The following is an 18,042-nucleotide window of genomic DNA, read 5'->3' as shown; positions in this document are numbered from 1 at the left end:
AGACATTTTTTTTATAAATCAAAAGCTGGAACCCGACGTGTTGCTGCCACAGATGAAATAATTTTGGAAATATTGTTGGAAATTTGAAATAGCAAACTTGTTTAATTAGAAATGATGGAAGGAATGGTATTTATTTTCTGGTGGATAATGAATACATTCATTGAAATTAAATGATATATAAAGAAGATAAATATATATAAAGAAGATAAATAATATTTATTTTATTGTTTTTATTTTATTATTCAAGTATACTTTAGGGTAGACTTTATTTTTTGTTTTTTCATCTTCAACTAAAACAAATTACATTTCTTGGCCGTCTGACTCGTGAGCATCCAACATACAACCGGCCATGTGAAAAACATGCATTTTCTGAGCAATAGGTTGGCAAATTTTATCGCCAAAGCAAAAGGTTGGCAAAATTTTATCGCCATCGGATGGACAGTACGGCAGCGCATAAAATACGAAAGAATAAAAATTTATTTTTCTATATTAGATTTTCGAAATACTCATTCATCATTGACTTCATTACCTAAAGTAAATAATTATTTTTTGGAAATATGCTTCGCCTATTATTGTCTCTAATTTGTTATCTTAAATTACCTAAATGGAATATTAAAACGGTGAGGCGACATGTTTTGTAAATTTTTTTTTAAATAAATAAGTGGCTAATTGCGAAATTCGTATTAAGATGTAACTGAATTAATATTTAATTCTCATCATATTGATATATTTTTCTAGAAATCTATTGAAAATTCAACAGAAATCAATATTTTCAGCAAATTTTTCAAATAAAATCAATTTAATGGAGCAAAAAGGAATCTTAATACTTTTATATTATTCGATATACTAATATATTGTTAAACGGAACATATTTGATAATTTTTCCACATTTCACTATTTTAAACTATTTTTCATATTGGTGTCAACAAATAATTAGATATATCAAATTATAATGTATTTTTTTTTAATTTTAAACGAAATTGCCAATTTTAACCATTAATGCCATTTTTAATCCAGAGATAAAAAAATTTACAGATATATTTAGGCAATTCAGAGAATATTTTCATGTGATATTACAATCACACCCGTTATTCATGTACAGCAATAATAGTGTTAACCTTTAACACGATATTTTAAACATCATTTAAAAGAAAAAAGGCAATATCCTTCAAATATACTTTCCACAGATAGAAAAATAATATGGATATGGTAACCAATGCTGCTGTGTTCGAATTTCGGGAGTGTTATGCCGTGAGATTAAAGCTCACAGTATTCATATTTATTCATCCAAATATCCTCAAAAGTAAAATAATGAACATAACATTTTAAATGATATTAAATACCCCTTATAAATATAATGGCTCAACTACAGAGGTGTATCATAAAAATAAATATGAAAGTTTTATTTTATTTTTTATTCCTTTTTTGCATTAAAAAATACGCTCTGTTCTATCAATATGACATTTGTTGCAGCATTCCGATTTTAAGGTTTTAGAGCGAATTTAAAACGCTGACACTCCAATGGCAGAGATCAGAGAATTCATTTTTGTCTCGAAAATAATCACCGAGAAGAAAATATTCCATGTAGAAAACAACTATTTTATTCATTGCCGAAGCCTGGGGAGACTGCTGAATTTTCATGTCAGGTAGCGATCCAAACTGCATAAAGTATATTTAATTATTTTAACGTTTGTTTTTTACAATTATTCTTATATCATAAAAATAAAAATTATGTTCATGAAGTATAATATCTTATGAGTTGCACTAAGTAATTGCATTAAGCACCAATATATAGCTCTAAGGTGCGTACAGAATATTAAAAAAGACACTTGTTCAAGTCATAAATTGATAATATAGGAATTTAAAACAATAAACACAGACACATGAAAGGTGAATTGCAGAAGAAATCTTAATGCTGATGTCAATATGTAGCAAATATCTTATGTCGAATTTTTTTTAATCATTTAATTTTTAAAAAAAATGTTATAATTGTTTTTAAATCACTTATTGTTGTTAAAATATATATTGTTCAACTCTTTAATCTGTTAATCATTTTATTATTGTTAAAATAATTTATCCGTGCACCAAAGGGACATAAAAGTATCAAAACTTTTAAACTCAGAATATATAATTATGCTATTCAATGATGTTAGACTCGGTGCAAAAAATTATGGATTCTATAAACATCTACAATTCTCTAATTATTCTTGATTAAATAAATTAAAAACAATTGTAAATTGCATAAAATGAAAGTATTATGCAATTATTTAGGAGCGGAAAGAACAATTACACAGTTTTAAAGTTTCAACATCACCCAAAATTCATGAAATTGATCATAATACGCAAAGTTTTACGTGTTATGCTAATAATAAGTATACTTTTATACATATTATTAGCATATTTTATACTTATTATTAGCTGTGCCTTCATTTTCGTAGATTCTAATAAATGCTTTAATAACTTATTATGTTAGTGCATGAATGAGTGGGAATGATTATCGTTCTCTTGTTGTCATTCTGCCAGAAAACTCATTCTGTCAGAATTGAAATATATTCTTACATATTGGAGACTGTTTTAATAAAATTATGTTAATACAGTTAAAGATATGAATGATTATCATCCTGTTACTGTCATTCAGCCAGAAAAGGACTTCATTTCATCAGAATACTTACATTCATAATGGAAGAAGCAGTAAATAAAATACTAGCAAGTCAGATTATGAGAGTACATATTAAAATATATACATTCCGAAGTCTTCATAAACGTGGCTGTTTGAGCGCTTTAGTGACTACCAAACACTATGTCTTTATAATCTTATAAGCATATGTCTTTATTATCAGAAGGTTTCATTCCAGCCTAATATTGTTAATATTCCCAGCATTAATGCTAATACTGTCTTAATATTTATCATTTCCTTACCAGTTATCAAGAGAATATATATTAAAGGTATATTGGTGGTGTAAGTACGAAATACATTTTTTTTATAATAAGAGATAATGATAACTGTCTGGATTTCATGTTTTAAATTTTCATTAGAAGCATCAAATATACATTACATAACACTTTTAAGAGAATAAGAACTTTTACTCAAACTTTGAAATAAAGTGTATGCATTTTAATACGCAATATAATTTTAATACGTCTTCAAAATAATTGTGTTTATGTAGTAATGGTAGCTATAAAATAGCAGAGTGTATATAGAATAATTTGTAAAGTCTTCTGTGGGTGTAAATATGAGCACTTAAATAAATACTTATTGAAAATAAAAAAATAAAAAAATATATTCCGATAATTCTATTTGAAGCTATGATATGTTGAGTCGTCTAGGAAACTCCAAAGGCTTTTGGGCGACTATAAAAGAATGAAGTGCTCACACGAAGAATAAATTCTATATTTGGAATACTGATCAAAAAGCGACCTCTGTAGTTGCATTTTGAATAGAATCGTACTATTGTTTTTGCATGCTATTTGGGTGCATGTCGGTGATTTCTGCAAGTGATGCCTTTGTGTAAGCTTTGGATGTGCTTTTCTGCCTTTTTTCTGCGTTTTCTGACGGAATAAAGTGTTTTTTACATGTTATCGATAAACTTCTGAATTTCGATCCGTATACTCACCACGCAATTTCTGCTCCAATATTATTCTGGAAGTTTAGGAGTTAATTTGGAAATCCTCATTTTTTAATAGCATTAAAAATACTTGATTAGTTATCTTCAAATGCTACATAATTAATTCCGAAGTTTGAACTCTTATTTTGCATTCCCTACCTGTAAATATCACTTATATTTCAATCTTCGTATTAAAACATCAAAATAGGGATGACTTACATTTTTCGCACAACTTCCCCGTTCTATCTGGAGGGCATCTACATATAAATCCATGTTGATCATGTGGCACACACGTAGATCCGTCCGTACAAGGGTTGTTCAAGCAAGCATCTTCTAATACTTCACATGTTTTGCCTAAAAGTAAATTTAAAAAAAAGATAAGTATATATTTTATTGTACTACAGTTTCTTAAATAGGATTAAAAACTAGTAAGCATGGTTAATAAAATTAATATTCATAATATTAATAATAAATATATTATATATTAGTAATTAATAAGAATTTTAAATTTAACAATAATATGTGTAGGATTATTATTTATCCAGTATTTAAAATTAATAGTACATTTTTTTCAGAATAAAAACAAACAATTCTTTTATACTTAGAAAGTTTCTGAAAATTTCGTTATTAAGAAATTAAATAGAGTAGGAATTGTCTTCTTTAATTAATTGGAAACGATTTGTCTTTTTTTATTTGTGATGTTAAACATTCTTCTTTTCTAATATACATTGGGAATTCAATAAAAAAAAGCCTTTATAATCATGATGAGTGTGAATGGGTTTAACTAAAAATTCATTTTTTTTGGATATTAAGTCACATTTATATAATTTTGAATACAAAAGCAACGACGAAATACAAAAAAGACTTTTTAAAATATAATTTTACAAAGGAAACACTTCGAAATTACTTCTATTTATCATAGATTTTTAATTTCAATTAATAAAAAAATGAAAATTAACGGTGTCTTTTATGAGTGTCAAGATTTTATCTTTATAAGAATAGTAGTATTAGTGTGGAAAAAAAATTATTTGATGGAAGCATTTATTTAATGAATTTTTTTTAAATAAACAAAATCTAAACAAGTTTAAAGCATGAACTGAAGTGTATACTTACGGTAAACATTGCAAAAACTAGGTTCAATTTTATAAAATAATTTATTTTAAAAAAATGCATAAGATAAAAATTTAAAAGATTCAATACAGAATATGGTGAAATGCCGCAATACACAGTTACGTAAATATTGTGTTAACATTAGATATTTGAAATCCTTTAGAGATTTATTAGGAGTGTTAAATATTTACTTTTTATTTAATATTACAAACATGTTTTTTTATAATGCAGTCATAAAAATTATTTCTATAATATTCGATATTTTTTTCATATATATTTTAAGAATCTTAAATCATTTATCCACATATCTTTTACAAGGTTTTATATATCGGGATATAAAATAACATCAATACTTCTGTAACTATCAGATCGCGTTTTATCTATTTATATGAATAAATTCATTCTTCTTAGACAGAAAAATATACCGATCCATTTGAAAACAAAAATATTTTTTTCCCTTTTTTATCTTTTAAAAAGGAGAGAAAAAAAAAGGTGACTGGAAAAAAATGAAGAGAGTAAATAAAAAAAAAAAATCTTCAGCTTAAAAAAAAAGGGCAGAGAAAACAAACATTTTCTTGAAAGTATTGAATAAAACTTGTACTGAACTGAAGTGTATACTTACGGTAAACATTGCAAAAACAAGGTTCAATTTTATATAATAATTGGTGTTAAAAAACTACATAAGATTAAAAGTCAAAAGTTTCAATACATTATACAATTAAATGAAGCAATATAAATTTGCATAAGTATTGTGTTAACATTAGATATTTGAAATCCGTTAGAGATTTATTAAGAATGTTAAATATTTACCTTTTATTTTATATTACAAACATGATTTTTTATAATGCAGTCATAAAATTATTTTTATAATATTCAATTTTCGTATAAACTTTTCTCATACTTGTTTTAAGAATTTTAAATCATTTCCCACATATTTTTTTACGATGCTTTATATATCGGGAAATAAAATAACATCAATACTTCTGTAACTACCAGACCACATTTTATCTACTTATATGAATAAATTCCCTCTTCTTCGACAGAAAAATATACCGATCGATGTGAAAACAAAAACATACAAAAAAAGTGTTCTTCCTTTTTTTTTATCTTTTAAAATAAGTAGAAAAAAAGGTGACTGGTAAAAAATGAAGAGAGTAAATAAAAAAAATTATCTCCAGCTTCAAAAAAAGACAAGAGAAACCAAACATTTTCTTGAAAGTATTGAATAAAATTTTCGGATAGAGTAAACAGCGCTTGCTTCATCGGGTTCTTTCTCGAGTCAAGTCCTTTGTCAAAATAATGCAAGGAAAAGAAAAATATTGGCCTCCATTGAACATAAAGATTGTCTTAAAAGTGTACTAAACATATTACGCTACTCCGCTTTCAGTCGAGCATGTCCTTCGTAAGATTTTATCTTCCTTTTGCAGCACTGTTGCTTTTTCTCTTGGGAGATCGAAGAGAAAGAGTGCTAATTCTTTATAAACAGGCACAAGGGAAGTGAAATTTTGAAAACAATACGGTTTCTCTTAGATACGGCTGCTGTAACTTGATGCGAGAAAATAAAAGATTAAATAGAGTATCACGCAAAAGAGATCAGGGTTTTTTAATAAAATGGTTTCTATTGTCGATATTTTAACTGAAAGCAATGTTTCAAGTCATCAGAAAGCCTTAGCGCTTTTTATGTACCAAGAAGTTTTAAGCATCACAAGCAAGCATTAAAAAATAAATTTCCTTTGACTTTAAAACGATTTTTGGACTACCTGGGAGAAATATTTAAAAAATTTCAAGGTAAATTAATATAAAGATATATTTTACTAACCCTAGTAGCACATAGATATTGTACATGATTGTATGATATTAAACAATATTCGCAATATTGTATAATATTGTTGAATGTTAAATAATATAATATTGTGCAAGAGCATGTGCTATCTGGGAAATTGGATATATTAAGTTAAGAATTTTAAATTAAAAGAGATACCATTCTACGTAATTAAGCATTTCTCATAAAATGTTTCCCTTAACTGAACTACTCAGAGCTTAAATGTTTATTGGATCCCTTAATTGTGTCATATTTCTTGGGTTTTTTATGTTTATTTTTATTCATTTTTTAATTTCACAAGTCTTAGATTTTAATTTTGACCCAAAGTAATCACTGGCATCAACACACGCATTCAATATTTTGTTCTTTTATTGTCTTGTTTTTCCTGAAAATTTTTATTAACTAAATATGTCATTTATTAAGTAATGATTAATAAGATAACGTTCCAACAAACTTTCAACAATTCAGTAAATGCAACAGGTATGAGATGGTGATCTATATTCACTAAAAATAAGTCTGATTAAAGTAACATAAAAAAAGTTTAAAATTCAATAATGAAAGATAAACATTATTTTAAAAAAAATTGCATTTAATTAATTTATAAGAAAATAATTTTACAATTATTTGAAAGTGTTTCAATATATTTACCAGCGAATCCTGGTAGACAAGAACAAAGGTAGTCACTTTCACCGACAGGTTCGCAAATAGCATTATTCTTGCAGGGCATATTCATGCATGAACTAGCACCACACTCGTCTGCAATGAGAGAAGGAGCACGATAATGCATGTAATTATTAATACACTTTATATATATTAAATAATATATAAAATGCATTAATAATTTAATAAATGATATATAAATACATTAATACATTGATAAATACATATTAAATAAATAATCAAATTAATGAACTGATTAAATATAATGCATTTAAAACTATTTCTTGAAAAAATACAATTAAGCAACATATTGATGAAACATTAGATCATCAAAAGTTGTCCAATATCTAGGTACGAAATTCGTATGCTATGTAATCCAATTTACACATATCTTTATCAGAATGGATTCAAAATTGCTGTTACTGGTTTTTGTGTCAATAAACACAATCATTCACACTCATGAAATAATTAATATACATACTTTTAGTTATTTTTTTATTTTCGAAAAGTGCGGCAATTTTTATGTAAAGCAAAAATAATAAGATTATAATTTCAATTAGATATCTGCATCTTGAAATGCAATCAATTTTCTTAGTGTTTACATAAAGCCTTGATGATAATCTTATTCATCTTGCTTTCTGAAACAAATTTTAAATATTACATGAGCAATTTTAAATTCTAATCATGAATAACAATACACCTACTTATAATTTTTGATACTTATGTTAAAACATTTATTCGATGAGAAGGTCTCAAATGCTTTAACATCTCTAGCTTGGTGAAGTTGAGTTTGGGCTTTACGAAACCAGATTCATTTTGATGTCATGTTAATTAATTAAGTTTTTGTGCACTTTCAAACTGGTTTGTATCAGTAGACTATAATCTGTTTTGGGAAATATTATATCTTTTTTTATGAATTTTGAAAGTCTCTAAACCATATTTTATAAATATTATTAAAATAGGATTGTCATTTAATTGTTTTAAAATTTATTAATTTATTTTAATTATAAATAAAATGAAGTAAAATTATTAACGTAATACGTAAATTTTATTTTTTTAATGAAAGTATTTTAATACATGAGAATTTCAAAATGGGACCTTTATGATATCCAGCGGGGTATTTTTATACCGTCAGCTAAAATTTGTCAACAAATTCTTATTAAGACGAAAGTGATTTTCCTTAAAATCTCAAAACATCCACTTCCAGAAACACCGAAAGATAATTTTTGCTATAAAATTGAGAATAACATTTCATTTTTGTTATTTCGCTGTTAGAATGGATGATACCATGCGAATAAAAAAAAATATTGCAATTTTAAGAATCTAAAGCTCAAAAAAATTCTTTGTAATGAAGTCAAACATGCAGAGCGATATGGCTTAGTTTTGAGATATAGTCTCATTTTTTTATTCCTTAAGACATTTGTCTGTGTATCAAATATTTGTGCTTTAGACTTCTTTTGTTTGACTCTAATTCTGTGGAAACGGAGCAATGGAAAGATTCTGTGATATTTGATTAAAGACTGCTTATTTATACAAGATTTCGATTCAAATCTATGTAGATTATAAAAGACAAATGCATTTTTATTCAATTTTGCAGTTTATCTAGCTGTATATAATTTTACTTTCTTGGTTTTGAATAAAATAAAATTACAGAATTTTTTTTTTTAAATGAGATTAAATTGACCATCGGAAAATTATTAGTATTTTAAATCAACGCGTGTTGTCTATAAGAGTTCAGTGGATACTTATAGAAAATGTTCATATTTTAAGATCCTTATAAATTAATATATAATGTTTGTGATAAGAAGTTTTTATGCTTCATTGTTTTGAAGGCTTTAACATATTATATACGTACTCTAATTCTCTGAAATTTAGTTATCAATAATATTTCTTCTTCTTTCTTTATATTATGATATTCGGTTAAAGATTTACACGCGAATAATTTCCCGTTAGATAATTTTGTAGATGATATATCATTCTGAAGTTTCTGGATTTCTAGACTTAAAAAAATATATTTACAATTGAGGTAAAATCATTTATTAATTAAACTCTTTGACAATTAGTTTTTTCTTTAAATATTGAAATGAATCCTTGCAGTCAACTAATACTTATGCATACCGTTTTTTCCGAGTGCAAAGTTTCTATGACTAAAATTAAATAGAAATTTTTAAACAGTTCCAGAAATAATACAGTCTTTAAACTGAGATAACAATAGCAAATTAGTTTTGATTTCATCAATAGAGTGGTACAATATAGGCAAATTCCGATTTATGTGAACACAATAAGCATTCATCCATACGATGAATTTGGTCGATTTTACAAATTAAGTTTTATTCATTTGGCGAATTTTCCAGTTGATACTCTTTAAATTTTTGCGAAAAATTGAAAGAAATTTTATAATAACAGTTCTGGAAACCTCATAAAGATATTAAATCGACTATCAATTACATCGTTATATTACATTATGATAAATATGCATTTTCATTTTTGTCATATGTTTATTGTTTAAAATGGATGAAAAATCAACAAGGCAATAGCAGCAACGAAAAGAGGGGAAAAAATGGAAAAGGCAATTTTTTTTTAATATTTCCTTTTCTGACATTATACTTTCTGAAATGGTCCAAAAGGTTCAAGTTAAGTATCAAATAGAGTACCTGAAGTCAAGACATGAGATAAATAATAATAATAATAAAAAAAAACTAAGAGTCATGAAGAGAGAGAAAGAGAGTAATAGAGATAAGAACTAGGCATTCACAAATATGACGAATATTTGAAAGTCGCTTCCTTTATTTTGCGAATATATTCCCTAGAGGACCAATAAAGTGGCAAACAACCCTCTACTTACGAATGCCATTTCCTCTGATGATATCTTTCGATGTCGGGTAGCGGAGGTCAACTTCTTTCTTGCCAATCTTCAAGCGCCGAATGCATCCTATCATTCCAGTACTCACAGCTATGTTCTCGAATATTCTAGGGAAATAAATAAAAGCACATCAAAGGCAAAACCACCACTCATGAATGTTTATTGGAAACTAAATGGTCTGTGAATGACAGCAACTATGCAACCTCTCTCAATAGGTCTATAAAGGGCAGAGCACCGTCATAGCTTGAAATAAGCAGCTATTTACCAGAATCATGACACTGTTTATGATTTATCCCACAGTACATCGCATAAAGCGAATATATATTTAGTGGATCGATATATATGGAGAGATACACATCTTCTTTCTTTTTTTTCACTTATTAGCTTTGTCTTTATAGTCATGACACAGAAAGGTGGAATTGCTATAATAAATCTAAAATAAATTTGTAAATATAAGAAAAGTTAAATATTTCTCTTTCTAAAGTCAATGTTTCTTTGAAAATTCATGTTTTTCATTAAAAATATGATAAACAATAAAAAACATTAATTTTGCACTTTAATGGTAATGTATATGTTCAACAACGAGTATAAATTCAGTAGTAAATACTTGAATAATTAATAACGTATAAAAATTGAGTTTAAAAAATATGAAATTTCTTTTTAAGGTGTCAATAAGGACCCTAAAGGAAATTACGTAATTTATCTACAAAATTTTCTAGAAAGATATAATTAGAATACATAGAAAGTAAATAAGATTAATCAACATTGTTGCAGCAAATCTATTTTCACAGATATGACTATTAAGTAAATTTGGCTAGTTGAGTTTTCAATATCAAGAATTTTAATATGATTAAACTTTTATGGTTTTTCAGTTGAAAAGATTGATATAATCGATATACCTTCTGTAGAAAAGGAAATTAGCTATAGGTAATGTAATAGAAAAAAAAGAAGAGCAATATCAAATGAATAACCAATATAATAATTTCGTGTGTACCCTTTAGGACAAATACTACAAGAAATATCATGATTTGAAATTATTCGATATTGGAAATCAGCTATAAATAATTTAACACTAAACAGAAAACAGTTAATCAAATGATAATTTCTTTGTTTTTTTCTTCTGTTTAGTGCTTTTAAAACGTCATTAATTATTTATATTATTTATTACTTTTTTGTTGTTTCCAATAAAGTTTCAATTTTTTTTCTTGCGTTCAATATAATTCAAAATATTTTCTGCATGTTATTATTTTCAGCGCACAAATTGTCTTTGTAAATAGCGCGCTCCGTATTATAGCGTAAACCATTTTTTTTTCTTTCTTTATTAATTTAGCTGGAAAGAATGTTTTTTAAGTTGCATGGTTAGAAAGTAATCTTCATGCTAACTAATAATATTCGTTTTTATTTTAATTTCTAGAAATTTTTCCATTTCTCATTTATATATAAATATATTCTCATTTTATATATAAAATACTTTCAAGTGCACTGTAATTTTCAGTTTACGCCAATGGCATTTTAAATGAAGAAACTGAAAAGTTTTAAATGGGGGAAAAAAGAAATCTATTTTAAGTTCTTCTAAAAAAGTGTAATTTTGCTAATTTTAATTAATTATATGTATTAATACATACTAAAAACAACATTTATTTGTATGACGATTATATGTAATGCTAATTATAATCATATAACCCAAGCATATGATTGTTGTGATATAAAAGTATCCCATAGAAATGTAAATTTCACTGAAATATATAGTTTTCTATGAATTACATATTTGTATTTAAAAAGAGCAGTTTGTCTTTTAATATGAAATGTGCACAGAAAATTTACGTTTCACTATAATTACCACAAGAACTATACACATAATTTTTTTTAGTTAATCATGGTTAAGTTAAAAGTAATAAATTAATTTCTTTTCAAAACCAATTTCATTACTTTTGAAAATACTTGTTTTGAAGATTGTACTGTTCTTACCACAACATGACTGGGAAATGTTCATTTCAAAATTATTAATGTATATTCATAAAGACATCAAATACAAAAGATGTGTCAAAACCATTAAAAGATCATTGCATATGTCTTAAATCGGGAACCGACCACAAAGTTTAGATACTGCTTTAAATGCTTTATTTTTTTTTCTTAAATGTACATTTAGAGTGCCAATACAGAATAGCATATGTAAAGCAATTATGAAAAAAAAAATATAGTAAACACATTTCTGCGTTTACACGAATCAAATATTTGTCCATGTGACAGAATTTTTTTTGAATAATGAAAAATAATAAAATTGAGCAAATTACTTGAAAAATACAAATATCGTGATTAATATTTTGACGCAATAAGATCAAAATGATAGATAATCAAAGCAAACAAAAAGAATAAAATAATTCGCATAAAAATATAAAAGAATGCAGAGAATAACTGAAATATATCGACTTTTGAAAAATTTATACGACGATAGTTCAGATGGGGCAATTTTCGAAAATCAAAATATCTGATAGAAAAAAAAAACCTTTTAGATATGGAAATGTGGTTTCATGTTCATCCTAGAAAAGAAGTCAACATTATTTTTTATTGGTTGCAAAAGATTCTGATTTTTTTTTTCTGACAGCTAAATCTAGGAAATTAAGATGGTTGATGTTATTTTTTTAAAAAAGATTCAAAAACATAGATAAAATACGTCCACAAAAATAAATACATAAATAAAATATGAAAAATTTATTAATTGATTTTTATAAAATTTTCATTGCCGATTTCACAAATGAATTCATTTTATTTTCCTAATGCAATATTATATATATACCTTCCTTCATTGAATAAACTTGAGAATGTGCCAGAAGTATTTGGATCATTCTCCATATTCTGGAAATGCTTTAAAAAATTGTTTCGTAATGTATATTATATATATATAGCGTGGTATAAGTAAAATTGTTTACGTAATATATATATATATATATATATATATATATATATATATATATATATATATATATATATATATATATATATATATATATATATATATATATATATATAAACTTTCTATTTGAATATTACTGATTACATTTTTCCGTGTTTACCTTTTTCTTATCCCTGAATTTCACTCTAAAATAAACAATGTATACTTTTTAAACCATCTGAAAAACATTTAAAAAAAAAATTTTTTTTACTGTACAGTTTCTAGAAATACAGCAGGAAGTATATATTAAATTAAATCATCTTCTAAAAGTCATAACTATAACATAAACTAAAAGCATAAATCAACTCTATTCAAACAAATACGTATGCATAGTAATAAACTGATAAAAAAATATAACAGTGTGAAAGTGAAAGAAATAAAAAAGATAGAAAACAGAAAAAGAAAATAAATGGCGATGTGAGAGCAAGAAATAAACTAAAATCTAGTGGACTAGTTTTAACTTGGATTCTTTGGCTTTATTTTCTATTATTATGCTTAAGCGACAGTTTAATAATTAGAGGAATATACTAAAAAAATAGTAGTTTACTATTACTTGTACAGAGCTTAATGTAAATTAAGTAATTTAGTGTAAATTATTATTCAAAATTCATAAAAATATTTATTCGCTCAGATAAATAATAATATATTTCTCTCATAAGTAAAAATTAAAATTCATTATTTATGATTCGCTATATAGTTGTACATAATGGACTTAATTTAATTTTTCTCTAGTAGTTAATAGTCAAAAATATAGCAAGCATAAATTATATTTAAGATAATTGTTTTGTAGCAGATTCCCACGGCGGCATTTCAAATATGGAAATGAGAAATTTCCGGTATGGTGGTTGGTTCGCGCTTTCTTCCTTGTTACTTTGTAAGGTCGGTTATCTCCTACTGATAACGGCACGTATCTGCTATTCCACAGTTCCCACCTATAATGTTATATGGTATTTCGACCCTTCAGATTTTCCATGTGGCATCGGAAGTTCAGAAAAATCACATTTGGTTCTGGTTTTTATTGTAGTTCCATGAATATGATACATATAATTAGTTTCATGTTAATAAGGGCAGAGATATATATTTATAAAGCAAAGGAAAATATAATAAATAAGATCAATATTGCGCAGTTGCCTTTTTTATTTCTTTTTGCTTTAAAGGATGATGCAGTTCTGTTTTTCTATTTACTAACGTTCGTTGTTATTCTGCTCTTAAAGAATTTTTAACCATATTATACATAATATTAAATAAAAAATTTTCTTTCATTATATCAAAACAATCTTAATTTTTACAACACTTATTCTGCTATTGATTCTATAATTAAGTTTTTTAAATAGTTGTTTGATAATTTGTATTTTTTATTTTAATATAAATAACATTTACAGCATATTATTCTTTCATAAAATAATTTTGTTTGTGTTTCGTTGTTTCGTTATTCATTATCAAATTTTACTGAAAAACGTTTCATAATATTGCCCCATTGAAAAGAAGCAATCGACTCTCCATAGCCGAATGGTCATCACACTGGTCTCGTAATCAAGAGATCGTGAGTTCTCGAATCCCTCTAATAGAAAAATACAAAATTTTAATTTTTATAAAAAATTCGAATGAGTAAAATGTGCTCCATTCTCTAATAAGGTCATGTACAAAATTTCAGAATTCCATCATGAAAATTCTCAAAGATATGTTAAAACAAAATTGGAGAAGGATCAATCACAAATTAAAATGTAAATGTTTACAGCTTCAGTGCAGATGATGCGACGCAGGAATACATCATAAGAAAATTAAATATGCTTCATATCTTTACATTTAAATACAAATTTTAAAATCTTTGCTTCCAGAAAAATACTCTAAAATTTTATATCATGAATTACAGAATATAACTTAAAAATAGCACAATCAGTGAACTTGTAAAAAAAATCATACGTAATCCTCCATTAAAGTAATCTTTCCTTTAAATTATTATTTCTACACATTTTTAATACTTTTGAACCAATAAAGAGTAAAATTATTGTTTATTTATTCACTCATTACTTTCTCTGTTAATTTGTGTACGAGCCTTAAAGCATGAACATCCGACATGATTTTTTTCCCTTTGCGAACTCATATCCAGGCATCGAAAAGTGATTTAAGTCGTCATTTATGTAGTTTCATATCTTTGAGACTTTTTGCGATAAGATGCTGAAATTTCGTACATGACTTTATTAGAGGATGGGGCACATTTTACTCACTGGGATTTTTTTGTACGGGGTCCGTATAAAAATCTAAATTTTGTATTTTTAAAGTTTAATTCCCTAAAAACATTAATTGATTTTATAGCAATTTGAAATTTTTTTACGCAACTTTGTAATTTACAGTATATGTCTACGATCAATATTTCAGGAATAAAACCCACGGTCAAGGTTTTGAGACACCCTGTATATACAAGAATTGCTCGTTTAAAGTTAATAAAGCGAAATTTTATTGAATTGCAAACGCCGGATCGAGCATGAGAAAAATGCATAGAAGCCCTATTCACTACTCCATTTCTGATGCGCTTACACAGGTCATGTATAGCCACATGTCAATATTTAGCAATTAAAAAAGTTTCTTTCTTTTTGTGTAAAATCGCTGTTTTTTAGGAAAGACAATTATATAGATTAAACTTAAAAAACAAAACTTTATCTAAATACAAAATTTGATTCAAATCTTTAGAACTTTTTCAGATACATGAAATAATCTTTTAGAGATACAAGAATTGCTGATTTAATTCTATAAGACAAGCGGAATCTAATTGAGCTGCAAACGCATCATCGAACATGATTTAGTTTAGCTTAGTTAGTTATATTAACGTCCCGTTGTAAAGCAACACTAGGGCTATTTTGAAATGGACCTCGTAATTTTGAACCGCGGTCAGATGACGAGGAGACACCTGAGCTGGCACCACCCTCTCCACAACAGCGGGGATGGACGTTTGGCATGACAGATTTAACGTGCATCAGACCCCCTTACACGACGGTTCTTCGGTGGAATCTGGTCTCGAACCTGAAACCCTACAGCTCACAACCGAGTCCTTACCACCAGGCCACCGCGGCCCTCATCGAACATGGGAAAAATACATAAAAGTCCGAAACCCAAACCACTACTGCATCATTAATACGTTTATGAAGGCCATATATAACCACATGTCAATATTTAATCATAAAATAATGCGTTTCATTTCCTTTTAAGTAAAATTTCGTTTTTTTTAGGAAAGGCACTTATATAGATAAACTTAAAATATCTAAATATAAAATTTGATCCAAATTATTAGAGCCGTTTCTGAGACACAGGAAATAAATTTATATATATATACACAAAAATGGCTCGTTTAAATCTGTACGATAAACAATTTATATATTATTATTCCTAAATATTTTCTTCTCAGATGGCAGTTTATTATATTTCGTTTATTTCATATCATGTTTATCATTAGAAATAGATGCAATTTATTTTATGCTTCGATGATTTAGAACAGTTTATTTTTTTTCGTTCTACAGCGTTCCATCAATACGAAATTTCATTAATACTCTCTGCTAATGATCTGTTTGACATCAAATGAATTTATTTTCATTTCATTATATGAGTAAGAGACATCATACCCTTTTCTTTCTGTTGGAACATATCCAAGATACAAGTTTTCTCCGAGATCCAGAGATTTGAGAGACCCTTGGCTGCGACCGGCGACATCTTCCTGGCCTTCCAAAGTCAACATTCCATCCCGCAAATATCGTTTGGCTATGAGACGATGTAATTTACCCAGATGAAGTTTTTGTGGCGAGCGGAGTACGACTGGGCCGTTGCCTAAATTGTACCTAAAAAAATTGTTTTGAATTGCAAATTTTTGAGTCAGATAGATGTAGCAAACTGTTATTTTAAAGAAAGCAATCAGCATTTACCCTTTTTTGTTCTCACGATGAAATGCGGTATTAATTTGGACAAAGAAATATCGTATTAAGTAAAGGATTATATTAAAAATTAATTGAATTTCCTTTATTTTTTTATGTTTACATTTTTCATCTTTATCAAACTTTTATTTTAGAAAAACATGCATGATAAAAATATTTTAGCCTCTAATGTTATTTTTAAAATATTATTGACCGGATTAAAAGAGATAAAAGTTTTAATTGAAAGCTGAATTTATCAACATTTCTGATAATTCATAACTAAAAAGTTAATGAATATAAGACGATAAATTACCTGAACAAGTTGTGATTACATGATGCTCTTATGTAGTGGATATAATGCACATAAAATTCCTTTTTTTATTTTTAATAGAAAATCTATTTTCATTATAATATCTATAATTTAGTTATAGAAATTGAGAAATTACATAATCATAAGCAATAGTTGCAATTATTTTGGTGGGCCTGGCATATTCTGCAAATAATCAGTTCATGAATGATATATTTAATGCTTCAAAGCGCATTTACATGCAAATTAAATTAAATTATTTGAATATACGAGTAATTAAAATAATTACAATTTAATATATATGTAACAAAAGGTTATATGCAGTTCCTCGGAGAATATCTTATGTAAACGTGTCATTTCTATTAAAAATTACATTCTTAATATACATTTCTTCATTTTTCAGGATTCGTCGTCTATAATTTTCATTCATGAATTCAGCTCCAACATGCTTTTTTGAAATTACAAAAATTATGACAAAGATTTTCATGAATAACAATAAACAACTATTTTCTGAATATAATGCTAGACTTTTTATTTAAGTGTGTGTGTTTGTTGAAAACAAATGGACCTTTTTTTCACTAATCATAGTTAGTAGTTCTTTTTTTCTAGTTAATAGTTCTTTTTTTCTAGTTAATAGTTCTAGTTAATAGTTCTTTTTTTTTTTCCAAATGTATGGACCAATTTCTAACAGTAAAATAAACGAATGCCATTGAAATTTCATTGTTTAATTCAAATCGGGCTCAGCGATTAAATTCCATCTATGAAACTAATCACTTTCTCAATTCGGCCAGTTTCTTTATTTTCCAAATTTCTTATTAAA

General features: G+C 26.5%; 1 protein-coding gene across 2 annotated transcripts in view; it reads right to left on the bottom strand.

Moving 5' to 3' along the window:
• LOC129961816 (agrin-like) overlaps positions 1-18,042 on the bottom strand; it is a 675,765-nt gene that overhangs the window by 37,100 nt on the left and 620,623 nt on the right. For both annotated transcript variants that reach the window (XM_056075396.1, XM_056075397.1), the window contains 4 exons: positions 16,631-16,843; positions 10,043-10,167; positions 7,186-7,293; positions 3,825-3,959 (listed from right to left, as the gene is read on the bottom strand). In XM_056075396.1, coding sequence (XP_055931371.1) covers positions 3,825-3,959; positions 7,186-7,293; positions 10,043-10,167; positions 16,631-16,843 — 581 coding nt within the window. The remainder of the gene's footprint in view (positions 1-3,824; positions 3,960-7,185; positions 7,294-10,042; positions 10,168-16,630; positions 16,844-18,042) is intronic.

The sequence above is a fragment of the Argiope bruennichi genome, chromosome 2 (genome assembly GCF_947563725.1).
Source record: "Argiope bruennichi chromosome 2, qqArgBrue1.1, whole genome shotgun sequence".
Classification (NCBI taxonomy): domain Eukaryota; kingdom Metazoa; phylum Arthropoda; class Arachnida; order Araneae; family Araneidae; genus Argiope; species Argiope bruennichi.
This window is presented reverse-complemented; position numbering and strand designations above follow the sequence as displayed.